The sequence below is a fragment of the Salmo salar genome, chromosome 06, assembly GCF_965601325.2.
Source record: "Salmo salar chromosome 06, fSalSal1, whole genome shotgun sequence".
Taxonomy (NCBI): Eukaryota; Metazoa; Chordata; class Actinopteri; order Salmoniformes; family Salmonidae; genus Salmo; species Salmo salar.
This window is the reverse complement of record NC_138296.1, coordinates 7,120,958-7,137,372: the sequence shown is the minus strand read 5'-3', so window position 1 is coordinate 7,137,372 and position 16,415 is coordinate 7,120,958. Positions and strand designations below refer to the sequence as shown.

At 42.9% G+C, this 16,415-nt stretch overlaps 1 protein-coding gene across 1 annotated transcript in view; it reads left to right on the top strand.

Moving 5' to 3' along the window:
• Positions 1-252: 252 nt before the first annotated feature.
• The window catches only part of LOC106593249 (neuronal-specific septin-3), a 181,500-nt gene continuing 165,337 nt past the window's right edge, over positions 253-16,415 (top strand). The window contains exon 1 of the mRNA XM_045719672.2: positions 253-606. Coding sequence (XP_045575628.2) covers positions 552-606 — 55 coding nt within the window. The 5' untranslated portion in view covers positions 253-551. The remainder of the gene's footprint in view (positions 607-16,415) is intronic.

The window sequence follows — 16,415 nt, the reverse complement described above, 5'->3', positions numbered from 1 at the left end:
GTCAACGTGCGCATCACTAGAACACAGTCGCCCGTCGGGGAAAGTGAAGGAAGGCAGCCAGAGACATTTTACTGACTCCCCATTCCAGGTGTTGCCTACAATGTCTAGGGGCTAGGTGAAGGGCGGAGGTCCGCCCCTCTTCTTCCTCTCTCCCTCTATCCATCCCTCCATCCAGGGTAGGGCAGGCTGCAGGGGGCAGGGCTCCAATTGCAGGGGAGACCAGAGGGGAGGCGCATCGCCGGAGACCCGCTCAAACCCTCTCCTGACACAGACAGACCGACGGACGGAGGCATATGCTGAGGCAAACAGTTGTGCGCTCGCTCTCCGATGTGAGCCGAATTCAGAAAAAAACAAAACGTTTTGCTTGCAAGACCCGCGGAGTTCTATTCCAATAGCGTGTATCAGTTGGTTTTCTTCTGTTATGCGAGTGGATTTTCTTTGGAAGGAATAACGTTTTTATTTGAGTATATACTATTATTATTTGAATTTTTTACCCCGTTATATCGAGCTGCAGTGAACTCCGGAAGAGTTGATAAGGACGCACATTCAGGATGTCCCATATCTCCGTCAACGACCACCTGGAGGGGATTTTATCAGACTTCGAAGGTAAGCGCCTCTCTGTCTGTCCCACTTAGACTAATACACGTTCGAAACATAAAACACTCGAATCAACATAAAACGTCGTCTGAAGTCAATGGGATACATTGATGTTAACCTTCAGGCTACTTCCAAAGCACTCTGATTTTTACACTGCGTTTTGGGGGGCAACGTGCTTTGGCTTTGGGATAGCGTCATAAAGAGGAAATGCAGTTTTGTCATATGTTTTCCTCCCTCCGCCAGAGTCGGTGTAGCGTGTGATTAGTGTGTAATACTCAGACGGTACAGGGAGTCTCAGCAGGTATAGAGCCAGGTTATGTAAACTCAGCGGTGTCGGGGAAGCTACTCTGAAAACACTTTACCTAGCTAACACAAATACTATTTTTCTAGTGAGAATTAGGCAGATCTGACGCAGAAAAATAAAGGAATTTATTGCCCACTTCACCCATATTTTATTTTATAAAAAAAAAAATGTTTGTAGTTCTAATAGTTAGTTACACCACTACGTGGCGAAACAGTAATTGACTACTGCAAACAGGAGCTAGATTAGAATTGAGTTCAACTACCACCAAGCTACTTCAACATGTAGTTTAATGATGAGTTGAACTACATGTAGCTCACTACTTGGGGCGGCAGGTAGCGTAGTGGTTAGAGCGTTGGGTCAATAACCAAAAGGTTGCTGGATTGAATCCCTGAGCTGACAAGATAAAAAATCATTCATTCTTCCTGAACATGGTAGTTAACCCACTGTTCCAAGGCTGTCATTGTAAATAAGAATTTGTTCTTAACTGCCTTGTTTAGTTAAATAAAGGTCAAATAAACTCCCCAACTCACTTAGTTTAGAGGAGTAGTGGTGCTCCTGACACAGTAGGAGCACAGAACCACTACACTTTACCTCCTGATCAACAAGACCTGCTGTAGTAGGTCTGCACTCTTGACTCCTCTCTGGCACAGGAGATAGATATATAGATCGTGATGCACTGCATCCTGCATGGACGCTTATCTGTCTGCTCTGTAGTTGTGTTATGGGATAATACACATCACTCTGTAGTTGTGTTATGGGATAATACACATCACTCTGTAGTTGTGTTATGGATAATACACATCACTCTGTAGTTGTGTTATGGATAATACACATCACTCTGTAGTTGTGTTATGGGATAATACACATCACTCTGTAGTTGTGTTATGGGATAATACACATCACTCTGTAGTTGTGTTATGGGATAATACACATCACTCTGTAGTTGTGTTATGGGATAATACACATCACTCTGTAGTTGTGTTATGGGATAATACACATCACTCTGTAGTTGTATTATGGATAATACACATCACTCTGTAGTTGTATTATGGGATAATACACATCACTCTGTAGTTGTGTTATGGATAATACACATCACTCTGTAGTTGTATTATGGATAATACACATCACTCTGTAGTTGTGTTATGGGATAATAGACATCACTCTGTAGTTGTATTATGGGATAATACACATCACTCTGTAGTTGTGTTATGGATAATACACATCACTCTGTAGTTGTGTTATGGATAATACACATCACTCTGTAGTTGTGTTATGGATAATACACATCACTCTGTAGTTGTGTTATGGATAATACACATCACTCTGTAGTTGTGTTATGGATAATACACATCACTCTGTAGTTGTATTATGGGATAATACACATCACTCTGTAGTTGTATTATGGGATAATACACATCACTCTGTAGTTGTATTATGGGATAATACACATCACTCTGTAGTTGTGTTATGGGATAATACACATCACTCTGTAGTTGTGTTATGGATAATACACATCACTCTGTAGTTGTATTATGGAACTCTCTCTGTCTCCTCTCTGTCTCCTCTCTCTCTCTGTCTCTCCTCTCTCTCTCTCTCTCTGTCTCTCCTCTCTCTCTCTGTCTCTCCTCTCTCTGTCTCTCCTCTCTCTCTGTCTCTCCTCTCTCTCTGTCTCTTCTTTCTCTCTCTCTCTCTCTCTCTCTCTCCTCTGTCTCTCTCTCTCCTCTGTCTTTCTCTCTCCTCTGTCTCTCTCTCTCTCCTCTGTCTCTCTCTCTCTCTCCTCTGTCTCTCTCTCTCTCCTCTGTCTCTCTCTCTATCTATCTCTCTTTCTCTCTCTCTCTTCATTCCTGGGCTCAGTTTAGACAGGTGTTGATTTGAGGCGATAAACAAATTAGCTTAGCCTCTGGCTGGCCTGTGATATAGTCAGTGATTACGTGTGTGTTGTAGTGTGTGTTGTAGTGTGTGTTGTAGTGTGTGTTGTGGTGTGTGGTGTGTGTTGTGGTGTGTGTTGTGGTGTGTGTTGTAGAGTGTGTTGTAGTGTGTGGTGTAGTGTGTGTTGTGGTGTGTGTTGTAGTGTGTGTTGTAGTGTGTGTTGTGGTGTGGTGTGTGTTGTAGTGTGTGTTGTGGTGTGTGTTGTAGTGTGTGTTGTGGTGTGTGGTGTGTTGTGGTGTGTGGTGTGTGTTGTAGTGTGTGTTGTGGTGTGTTGTAGTGTGTGTTGTGGTGTGTGGTGTGTTGTGGTGTGTGTTGTAGTGTGTGTTGTGGTGTGTGGTGTGTGTTGTAGTGTGTGTTGTGGTGTGTGGTGTGTTGTGGTGTGTGGTGTGTGTTGTAGTGTGTGTTGTGGTGTGTGTTGTGTGGTGTGGTGTGTGTTGTAGTGTGTGTTGTAGTGTGTGTTGTGGTGTGTGGTATGTGTTGTGGTGTGTGTTGTAGTGTGTTGTGTGGTGTGGTGTGTGTTGTAGTGTGTGTTGTAGTGTGTGTTGTAGTGTGTGGTGTGGTGTGGTGTGTGTTGTGGTGTGTGTTTCTGTGTGTAACAACAGGAAAACAGTGTCACAGTGGAACAGCACTCTCTGTTTCCTCTGGGTTAGGTGTCACAGTGGAACAGCACTCCCCTGTTTCCTCTGGGTTAGGTGTCACAGAGGAACAGCACTCCCCTGTTTCCTCTGGGTTAGGTGTCACAGAGGAACAGCACTCCCCTGTTTCCTCTGGGTTAGGTGTCACAGTGGAACAGCACTCCGCTGTTTCCTCTGGGTTAGGTGTCACAGTGGAACAGCACTCCCCTGTTTCCTCTGGGTTAGGTGTCACAGAGGAACAGCACTCCCCTGTTTCCTCTGGGTTAGGTGTCACAGAGGAACAGCACTCCCCTGTTTCCTCTGGGTTAGGTGTCACAGAGGAACAGCACTCCCCTGTTTCCTCTGGGTTAGGTGTCACAGTGGAACAGCACTCCCCTGTTTCCTCTGGGTTAGGTGTCACAGTGGAACAGCACTCCGCTGTTTCCTCTGGGTTAGGTGTCACAGTGGAACAGCACTCCCCTGTTTCCTCTGGGTTAGGTGTCACAGAGGAACAGCACTCCCCTGTTTGCTCTGGGTTAGGTGTCACAGTGGAACAGCACTCCCCTGTTTCCTCTGGGTTAGGTGTCACAGTGGAACAGCACTCCCCTGTTTCCTCTGGGTTAGGTGTCACAGTGGAACAGCACTCCCCTGTTTGCTCTATGTTAGGTGTCACAGTGGAACAGTACTCCCCTGTTTGCTCTATGTTAGGTGTCACAGTGGAACATCACTCCCCTGTTTCCTCTGGGTTAGGTGTCACAGTGGAACAGTACTCCCCTGTTTGCTCTGGGTTAGGTGTCACAGTGGAACAGCACTCTCCTGTTTCCTCTGGGTTAGGCTGTGCTGGCAGAACAGTTTGACACTGTGTGTGTCTGTATGTATGTCACGATTGTGTGGAGAGACGGACCAAGGTGCAGCGTGATTAAAGTTCCACATCTTTATTTAGTGCGAACTTCCAAACAAAACAAGTAAACAATCAACGACCGTGACATCAGAGGTGCTACATGCACTTAACCCAAAACACAGGTGGGAAAAAGGCTACCTAAACATGATCCCCAATTAGACGCAACGATTACCAGCTGCCTCTAATTGGGAACCATACCAAGCACACCAATATAGAAATAATAAACCTAGAACACCCCCTAGTCACACCCTGACCTACTATACCATAGAGAACCAAGGGCTCTCTATGGTCAGGGCATGACAGTACCGACCCCCCCCCCCAAAGGTGCGGACTCCGGTCGCAAAACCTGAAACCAACTGGGGAGGGTGGGGGGGGGGGGGGGGGGGGTGATTAGTGTCGGTGGCGGCTCCGGTGCAGGTCGTAGCCCCCGCCCAGACCCCGGATCTGGCCATGGCGCCGGGTTGAACGCCGTGCCTGGACTGGGGCTCCGGAGGAGGGCTCCGGAGGAGGGCTCCGGCCATGGAGCTGGGTTGGACGCCGTGCCTGGACTGGGCACCGGCACAGAGGAAGGCTCCGGCCTTGGAGCGGGACCGGACACCGTGCCTGGACTGGCCACTGGCGCAGAGGAAGGCTCCCGCCATGGAGCGGGACTGGGCACCGTGCCTGGACTGGCCACCGGCGCAGAGGAAGGCTCCGGCCTTGGAGCTGGGTTGGACGCCGTGCCTGGACTCTCCGGACCGTTGACCGTCGCAGGAGGTTCCGGACTGTGAACCGTCGCCGGAAGCTCTGGACTGTGAACCGTCGCCGGAAGCTCTGGACTGTAAATGCGCACTGGAGGCCTACTGCGTGAAGCCGGTACAGGTGGCACCGGACTGGTGACACGCACTTCAGGGCGAGTGCGGGGAGCAGGCACAGGACGAACCGGACTGGGGAGGCACACTGGAGGCCTGGTTCGTGGAGCCGGCACAGGTGGCACCGGACTGGTGACACGCACCTCAGGGCGAGTACGGGGAGCTGGCACAGGACGCACCGGACTGGGAACACACACTTCAGGGAGAGTGCGAGGAGGAGACACAGGACGTACCGAACTGGGGAGGCGCACTGGAAGCCAGATACGTAGAGCCGGCCCAGGTTTCACCGGACTGATGACACATTCCTCCAAATGCCTGCGTTGCCGCATACTCCTAGCCAACTCCATTCTTCGGTATCCCTTCTCGCACTGTTCCATCGAATCCCATTCGGGCTCTTGCACTCTCCTCGGCTCGACCGAGGAGAGTGCAAAAAATCTTGGGGTTGTCCTTGGGCTTTCTGTGGCCATGAACCCCGGCGTCGTCGCCGTCCTCCCTTATCTCCCTGTGTCTGCTTCCAAGGAAGGCTTTCGTGTCCCTCCATGATTTCCTCCCATGTCCAGGATATCTTCTCCTCCTTGATCTCCTCCCAAGCCCAGGATACCTTCTCCTCCTGGGCACGCTGCTTGGTCCTGGTTTGGTGGGATATTCTGTCACGATTGTGTGGAGAGACGGACCAAGGCGCAGCGTGATTAAAGTTCCACATCTTTATTTAGTGCAAACTTCCAAACAAAACAAGTAAACAATCAACGAACCGTGACATCAGAGGTGCTACATGCACTTAACCCAAAACACAGGTGAGAAAAGGCTTCCTAAACATGATCCCCAATTAGAGGTAACGATTACCAGCTGCCTCTAATTGGGAACCATACCAAGCACACCAACATAGAAATAATAAACCTAGAACACCCCCTAGTCACACCCTGACCTACTATACCATAGAGAACCAAGGGCTCTCTATGGTCAGGGCGTGTCAATGTACGCTGTGTGTGTGTGTGTGTGTGTGTGTGTGTGTGTGTGTGTGTGTGTGTGTGTGTGTGTGTGTGTGTGTGTGTGTGTATAGTAGTGTGTGTGTGTGTTGTAGTGGTGTGTGTGTGTGTTGTAGTGGTGTGTGTGTGTGTGAGCTTTTTTATGTCCAGTATGAAGGAAGTTAGAGGTAGTTTTGCTTCCAGCCATTGCGCTCAAGCTAGTTAGCATTGTCTCGTGCAAGTACCTCTAACTTCCTTCATACTGGACACAGAGACATACAAATGGTATCTACGAGTTCATCTGACTCTGAGGAAGTGAATAAAGGGCCTCATTGCCACAATCCCGAAGTATCCCTTTAACTAAAACACTCTAATTACAATGCGCCAGGTGGTTAGTCAGCACAAATCTAGGATCAGCCAACCCTCCCTATATCCTACCAAGAGAATTCTCGTCAGTTATAGTCACAGCTGTGTACATCCCCCCCACTCAAGCGAACACCAAGACGGCCCTCAAGGAACTTCACTGGACTCTATGTAAACTGGAAACCATATATCCCGAGGCTGCATTTATTGTCGCTGGGGATTTTAACAAAGCAAATTTGAGATCAATGTTACCTACATTTTGTCAGCATATTGATTGGACAACACGTAGGGATAATACTCTCAACCACTGCTACTCTAACTTCTGCGATGCATACAAAGCTCTCCCTCGCCCTCCCTTTGGCAAATCCCACCACCATCTTGCTCGTCCCGACTTATAGGCAGAAACTCAAATAGGATGTACCAGTGATGGGAACCATTCAATGCTGGTCTGACCAATCGGAAGCTCCAAGATTGTTTTGATCAAGCGGTCAGCCTCAGAGAATGCCATCGACCTATTCGCTGTCTTGGTCAGTGTGTTTATAAATAAGTGCATTGGAGATGTTGTACCCACTGTGACTATTAAAACCTACCCTAACCAGAAACCGTGGATGGCTGGCGGCATTTGCGAAAAACTGAAAGCCCGATCCACCACATTTAACCTCTTGACGGTCGCCTAGGATAGGGGGCGCCACAGCGCATTTTGAAAAGAATTCGTGCCCATTTTAAACGGCCTACTACTCAAACTCAGAAGCTAGGATATGCATATAATTAATACTTGTGGATAGAAAACACCCTAAAGTTTCTAAAACTGTTTGAATGGTGTCTGTGAGTATAACAGAACTCATATGGCAGTCAAAACCCCGAGACAGATCGAAACAGGAAGTGGAATTCTGAATTGCGAACTCAACTTAATCACGTTGCCTATTAATCACACCGTGAGCTATGGTTCATTGAGCACTTCCTATTGCTTCCACTAGATGTCCCCAGTCTTTACAAAGTGATTTGAGTCTCCTACTGTGAAAACTGACAGAATGACACGCTGTGGAACGTGGTCACACGGAGAGGGCCATCACCATTATGACGCCGGCGCCCCTGGTTACCCTCCCCTTTCGAAACGTTTTGAAACACAATGCAATCGTCCCCCTCGAATCTTATTGGAGCTCTCGTTGAAAAAGGCCCTACAGATTTATGTTATACAACGTTTGACATGTTTGAACGAACCTAAATAAGAAAAAAATGCATTTTGTTGAAAGAGTAGCCCCGCGCACGTCGGAACTTTTGGTGAAGCCTTCAGAACGCGCTAACAAGAACAAGCTATTGGGACGTAAAGGATTAACTTTTTCGAACGAAAGTACATTTGTTGTGGACCTGGGATTCCTGGAAGTGCCTAAGGATGAAGATAATCAAAGGTAAGGGATTATTGACAATAGTATACAAGACTAGATGTGATATGCGATTGTTCCAAGATGGCTAGCCTATTGCTATTGCTAGCCTATTGTTCTGAGTATCGCATCCCCTTTTATCGCAAAGTGTGATTACCCAGTAAAGTTATTTTTAAATCTGACATTACAGGTGTGTTCAAGAGATGTTCATCTATAAATCTTAGAATGACAATATTACATTTAAAAAATGTTTTCGAATAGTAATTTAGTAAATTGTAGCACTGTTTCACTGGATGCATTTGAGGGAAAATAGTTAGTCAACCTTACGCGCCGATGTAAAATGCTGTTTTTATATATAAATATGAACTTTATCGAACAAAAGAATGCATGTATTGTGTAACATGATGTCCTAGGAGTGTCATCTGATGAAGTTTGTGAAAGGTTAGTGCTGCATTTAGCTGTTTTTTGGTTATTTGTGATGCATGTGGTTGGTCGGAAAATGGCTATGTGGCTACTTTTACGATATACTCCTCTAACATAATCTAATGTTTTGCTTTTGCTGTAAAGCCTTTTTGAAATCGGACAACGTGGTTCGATTCAGGAGAGGTGTATCTATAAAACGATATAATTTGAAAAAAAATATTGAAAAAAAATAATTATTACATTTTGTTATGCTAATTGCGATATGATTTTTCGCTGGATGTCGCACAGGGGTTAATCATGGAAAGAGGTCTGATAATATGACTGAATATAAACAGTATCTGGCAGGGTCTACAGGAAATCACGGACTACAAAAACAGCTACATTATGGATACCGACGTTACACTTCCAGACAAACTAAACACCTTCTTTGCCAACGTCGCTCGCTAACAAAGACTGTGCCCCCCCTCTCTCCTACTCAGTGGCTGACGTGAGTTAAACATTTAAAGATGTTAACCCTCGCAGGGTTGCTGGCTCAGACGGCATTCCTAGCCTCAGAGCATGCGCAGACCAGCTGGCTGGTGTGTTTACGGACATATTTAATTTACGGACATATTCTCATAAAATAGCGATAATATTCCAACCGGGCAACGTTGTATTCATTCAAAGGCTGAAAGAAAAAAATGGAGAAGTCTCGTGAACGCGCATCTCAGTCTCACTGTCCCCAGGCTGACCACTCACAAACTCTGCTGCTGTTCTTTGCCCAGAGACAGCAGACACCCCATTCCACTTTCTGGCAGCTTTAGAGAGCCAATGGAAGCCTTAGAAAGTGTCACGTTACAGAACAGATGCTGTATTTTCGATAGAGATGCAACAGAAGGACAACAAATTGTCAGATAGGGCACTTCCTGTATGGAATCTTCTCAGGTTTTGGCCTGCCATATGAGTTATGTTATACTCACAGACACACTTTAGAGTGTTTTCTATCCAAATCCAGTAATTATATGCATATTCTCGTTTCTGGGCAGGAGTAGTAACCAGATTAAATCGGGTACGTTTTTTATCCGGCCGTGAAAATACTGCCCCCTATACCACAACAGGTTAATAATGTTTACATATCTTACATTACTCATATCACATGTATATACTGTATTTTATACCATCTATTGCACCTTGCCTATGCCGCTCGGCCATCGCTCATCCATATACTTATATGTACATATTCTCATTCATCCCTTTAGATTTGTGTGTATTAGGTAGTTGTTGGGGAATTGTTAGATTACTTGTTAGATTTGTGTGTATTAGGTAGTTGTTGGGAATTATTAGATTGCTTGTTAGATACTGCTGCACTGTTGGAACTAGAAGCATAAGTATTTTGCTACACTCGCATTAACATCTGCTAACCATGTGTATGTGACCAATAAAATTTGATTTGATTTAATCAATAGGAGGTGAGATGTAAAACTGCCTTAGATCAGTTTATGGGGTCAACCAAGACTGTTGACCCTGCTATTCCTTAATTGATAGATGACAGTCCTTCTTCCTAAACCTAATAAGCATAGCCAGGCTAAACATAATGAGGTTTGCTGATTTAAAATCGCTAGCAAATGTTAGTCTCTGCTAGCGTGATGCTAATAGCTAAAGAGTAAACAGATCAGGGGTTTGGTAGCAGGCCAGGCTAGGCTAAGCTAAGCTAGGCTAGGCTACCCCCCTTAGTTACAACACACAAGGCTACATCTGTCTCTACTGCTGTGGACTCATCTCTTTGATGAGCTCACAGTCTCAGAACACAGGCATGCATGTACACACACACTCTCTCTCTCTCTCTCTCTCGCTTTCTCTCTCTCCCTCTCTCTTTCTCTCGCTCCCTCTGTCTCTCCGGAGGCCAAATCGTCCAGTCTTCTCCTATCCACCAGATGTTTCAGATCATTTCACTTTGCCTCTTTGTTTGGTGGCCATGTTTATTTGAATGGAGAGATACAACAAACTCTGACTTCAACTCAACTATCTCTTTTAGAACCAGTTTAAACACTCGTTCTTTCTCCTCAAACTATCTCTTTTAGAACCAGTTTAAACACTCGTTCTTTCTCCTCAACTATCTGTTTTAGAACCAGTTTAACCTCTCTAGGCTATGTGGGACGAAATCGTCCCACCTACTCAACAGCCAGTGGAATCCCATGGCGCGATATTAAAATACCTTAGAAATGCTATTACTTCAGTTTCTCAAACATATGACTATTTTACACCATTTTAAAGACAAGACTCTCGTTAACCTCTCTGGGCTAGGCGGGACGAATTCGTCCCACCTACGCAACAGCCAGTGTAATCCAGTGGCGCGATTTTCAAATACCTTAAAAATCCTATTACTTCAATTTGTCAAACATATGACTATTTTACAGCTATTTAAAGACAAGACTCTCGTTAATCTAACCACACTGTCCGATTTCAAAAAGGCTTTACAACGAAAGCAAAACATTAGATTATGTCAGCAGAGTACCCAGCCAGAAATAATCAGACACCCATTTTTCAAGCTAGCATATAATGTCACAAAAACCAAAACCACAGCTAAATGCAGCACTAACCTTTGATGATCTTCATCAGATGACACGCCTAGGACATTATGTTATACAATACATGCATGTTTTGTTCAATCAAGTTCATATTTATATCAAAAACCAGCTTTTTACATTAGCATGTGACGTTCAGAACTAGCATACCCACCGCAAACTTCCGGTGAATTTACTAAATTACTCACGATAAACGTTCACAAAAAACATAACAATTATTTAAAGAATTATAGATACAGAACTCCTTTATGCAATCGCGGTGTCCGATTTTAAAATAGCTTTTCGGCAAAAGCACATTTTGCAATATTCTGAGTAGATAGCTCGCCATCACGGGCTAGCTATTTTGACACCTACCAAGTTTGGCACTCACCAAACTCAGTTTTACTATAAGAAAAATTGGATTACCTTTGCTGTTCTTCGTCAGAATGCACTCCCAGGACTTCTACTTCATCCACAAATGTTGTTTTGGTTGAAAATAATCCATAGTTATGTTCAAATATCCTCTGTTTTGTTCTTGCATTCAAGACACTATCCGAAGGGTGACGAAGGGTGACGCGCGGACGCGTATCGTGACAAAAAAAATTCTAAATATTCCATTACCGTACTTCGAAGCATGTCAAACGCTGTTTAAAATCAATTTTTATGCGATTTTTCTCCGACCGGGAAACCCTGTTTTCGTTCAAAGACTCAAAGTTGAAAATGGCCTCTTCACGTGCACGCGCGCACCCGTCTCATTGTTCTCAGATCGACCACTTACCAAATGCGCTACTGTTTTTCAGCCATGGGCTGCAAAGTCATCATTCAATGTTCTGGCGCCCTCTGCGAGCCTATGGGAGCCGTAGGAAGTGTCACGTTACAGCAGAGATCCTCAGTTTTCAATAAAGAGAGTGTAGAAGGCCAAGAAATGGTCAGAGAGGGCACTTCCTGTACAGAATCTTCTCAGGTTTTTGCCTGCCATATGAGTTCTGTTATACTCACAGACACCATTCAAACAGTTTTAGAAACTTTAGCGTGTTTTCTATCCAAATCAAACAATTATATGCATATTCTAGTTTCTGGGCAGTAGTAATAACCAGATTAAATTGGGTAAGTTTTTTATCCGGATGTGAAAATACTGCCCCCTACCCTAGAGAGGTTAAACACTCATTCTTTCTCCTCAAACTATCTCTTTTAGAACCAGTTTAAACACTCATTCTTTCTCCTCAACTATCTCTTTTAGAACCGTTGCCAACATACATTCTTTCACCTCTGTGTGGTGTGGTGTGTGGAGTACCAGCCAACTAGGTATACAGTGTCAGATGAGATGCGACAGCCTCAAATTCAATTTGTTGACAGGGAGCCATTGTGGTGCTGACTGCTGTGGCTGTAGCTGAGCATCTAGGGCTGTTCTGTCTTGTGCCCAGTCCAATTAGTAACCTGTTCAATCACATTTATGTCCCCCAGGCAGGGGGAAACATGTGACTCAGGGTAGAAGTAGCAAATGTTCATCAAGATTGTTCAAAGGTTTAAAAAACAATTATAATAAATGCAACAGTTGGACAATGTTGGACAATACTGGAAACGTTTTGAATGTTTTTAAATCCAGCAGATATTAACTGAATTATAGCACATAAAAAACATTGTACTGGCACGGACAAATAAGGAAAGGTGTTCTGGCATTTTGGTGGAAAATCCGGTTTACATGTTTTGGTAAAATAAAAAATAAAAAATCTTATTCTAATGCTCTCATTTTTTTAATGTTAAATCAGGTATTGTTTTTATACTTTGTGATAAGATAAAGAATATTATATGTGCCTTATTTGCATATACTGTATACAGTGCCTTCAGAAAGTATTCACACCCCTTAACTTTTTCAACATATTGTTGTTACAGGCTGAATTTAAAATGGATTAAATTGCGATTTTTATTGGGGGTCAATGACGAAATATCTCACCATGTCAAAGTGGAATTATTTTTTCCGGAATTTTTACAGATTAATAAAAAATATAGAGCTGAATTGTCTTGAGTATTCAACCTCGTTGTTATGGAAACGCCTAAATAAATTCAGGAGGAAAAATGTGCTAAACAAGTCACATAATAAATTGAATTGACTCACTCTGTGTGCAATAATAGTGTTTAACATGAGTTTTGAATGACTCTGTACCCCACACATATAGTTATCTTTAAGGTCCCTCAGTCGTGCAGTGAATTTCAAACACAGATTCAACCACAAAGACGAGGGAGATTTTCCAATGCCTCGTTAAGAAGGGCACCTAATGGTAGATGGGTAAAAAAAAATTAAAAGCAGACATTGAATATCCCTTTGAACATGGTGAAGTTATTAGTCACACTTTGGATGGTGTATCAATACACCCAGCCACTACAAAGATACAGGCATCCTTCCTAACTCAGTTGATGGAGAGGAAGGAAACCGCTCAGAGATTTCACTATGAGGCCAATGGTGACTTTAAAACAGTTAGAGTTTAATGGCAGTGATAGGAGAAAACTGAGGATGGATCAACAACATTGTAGTTACTCCACAATACTAACCTAATTGACAGAGTAAAAAGAAAGAAGTTTGTACAGAATAAAAATATTCCAAAACATGCATCCTGTATGCAATAAAGCACTAAAGTAATACTGCAAATAATGTGGATAAAGCAATTCACTTTTTGTCCTAAATATAAAGTGTTATGTTTGGGGCAAATCCAATACATTACTGAGTACCACTGGCCATATTTTCAAGCATAGTGGGGGCTGCATCATGTTATGGGTATGCTTGTAATCGTTAAGGACTGGGGAGTTTTTCAAGACAAAAGATCAGCTGAATGGAGCTAAGAAATGGCACAATCCTAGAGGAAATCCCCTGGTTCAGTCTGCTTTCTACCAGACACTGGGAGATGACCTAAAACACAATAACCTAAAACACAAGACCAAATCTACACTGGAGTTGCTTACCAAGAAGACATTGAATGTTACTGAGTGGCCGAGTTACAGTTTTGACTTAAATATTCTTGAAAATATATGGCAAGACCTGAAAATTATTGTCTAGCAATGATCAACAACCAATTTGACAGAAAATAATAATGGGTAAATGTTGCACAATCCAGGTGTGGATAGCTGGAAAGCTCTTAGAGATTTACCCGGAACGACTCTAATCGCTGCCATAGGTGCTTCTACAAAGTATTGACTCAGGGGTGTGAATACTTACGTGTGTAAATGAAATATTTCTGTATTTCATTTTCAATACATTTGCATTATGGATGGATGACAAAAAAATATATTTAATCCATTTTGAATTCAGGCTGTAACACAGGATTTAACACAACAAAATGTGGAATAAGTCAAGGGGTATGAATAATTTATGAATGGTATATTTGCAGACATGAACAAATTAACATAAAGTGGTGGAACAGGACCAAAAACTTGCTACCTGCACTTACCTGTCTAGACTGGCTAATTCATTTTGTTTTGTCACTTTCTCTTGCATAATTCAACAAGTGTGTCAATAGCAGGATAACCATGCAATTTAAAATGGCTCTAGATTACACTATACATACAGTACCAGTAACATTTTGGGACACTCATTCCAGGGTTTTTATTTATTTTGACAATTTTCTACATTGTAGATTAATAGTGAAGACATCAAAACTATGAAATAACACATATGGAATCATGTAGTAACCAAAAAAGTGTTAAACAAATCAAAATATATTTTATATTTGAGATTCTTCAAAGTAGCCACCCTTTGCCTCGATGACAGCTTTGCATACTCTTGGCATTCTCTCAACGAGCTTCATGAGGTAGTCACCTGGAATGCATTTCAATTAACAGGTGTGCCTTGTGGAATTTGTGGAATTTCTTTCCGTCTTAATGCATTTGAGCCAATAAATTGTGTTGTGACAAGGTAGGGGTGGTATACAGAAGATAGCCCTATTTGGTAAATGACGAAGTCCATATTATGGCAAGAACAGCTCAAAGACAAAACGACAGTCCATCATTACTTTAAGACATGAAGTAGAGTCATTCTGGAAAATGTCAAGTACTTTGAAAGTTTCTTCAAGTGCAGTTGCAAAAACCATCAAGTGCTATGATGAAAATGGCTCTCATAAGGACCGCCACAGGAAAGGAAGACCCAAAGTTACCTCTGCTGTAGAGAATAAGTTCATTAGAGTTACCAGCCTCAGAAATTGCAGCCCAAATAAATGTTTCACAGAGTTCAAGTAACAGACACATCTCAACATCAACTATTCAGAGGAGACTGCATGAATCAGGCCTTCATGGTCGAATTGCTTCAAAGAAACCACTACTAAATGATGGCAATAAGAAGAAGAGACTTGCTTTGGCCAAGAAACACGTGCAATGAACATTAGATTGGTGGAAATCTGTCCTTTACATTGAGATTTCTGGTTCCAACAGCCGTGTCTAGGTGAACGGATGATCTCCTCATGTGTGGTTCCCACGGTGAAACATGGAGGAGGTGTGATGGTGATTTGCGGGTGACACTGTCTGTGATTTATTTAGAATTCAAGGCACACTTAACCATCATGACTACCACATCATTCTGCAGTGATACACCGTCCCATCTGGTCTGCTCTTAGTGGGACTATCATTTGTTTTTCAACAGGACAATGACCCAACACATCTCCAGGCTGTGTAGGGACTATTTGACCAAGAAGGAGAGTGACGGAGTGCTGCATCAAATGACCTGGCTCCACAATCACCCGACCTCAACCCAATTGATATGGTTTGGGATGAGTTGGACTGCGGAGTGAAGGAAAAGCAGCCAACAAGTGCTCAGCATATGTGGAAACTCCTTCAATACTGTTGGAAAAGCTTTCCAGGTGAAGCTGGTTGAGAGAATGCCAAAAGTGTGCAGAGCTGTCATCAAGGCAAATGGTGGCTACTTAGAAGAATCTAAAATATATTTTGATTTGTTTAACACTTTTTTGGTTACTACATGATTCCATATGTGTTATTTAATAGTTTTGATGTCTTCACTATTATTCTACAATATAGAAACTAGTAAAACAAATAAATAATAACTTTAATGAGTAGGTGTGTCCAAACTTTTGACTGGTGTACTGTACTTTACATTATTTTCCAGATCAGACATACAGTAATATCAATATATTCCCATACAGTAATATCACCATAATCCCATACCGTAATATCAACATATTCCCATACTGTAATATCACCATAATCCCATACCGTAATATCAACATATTCCCATACTGTAATATCACCATAATCCCATACAGTAATATCACCGTAATCCCATACCGTAATATCAATATATTCCCATACAGTAATATCACCATAATCCCATACCGTAATATCAACATATTCCCATACTGTAATATCACCATAATCCCATACCGTAATATCAACATATTCCCATACAGTAATATTACCATAATCCCATACAGTAATATCAACATAATCCCATACAATCATTTCACCATAATCCCATACAGTAATATCAACATAATCCCATACAGTAATGTCAACATATTCCCAAATGTAATATCACCATA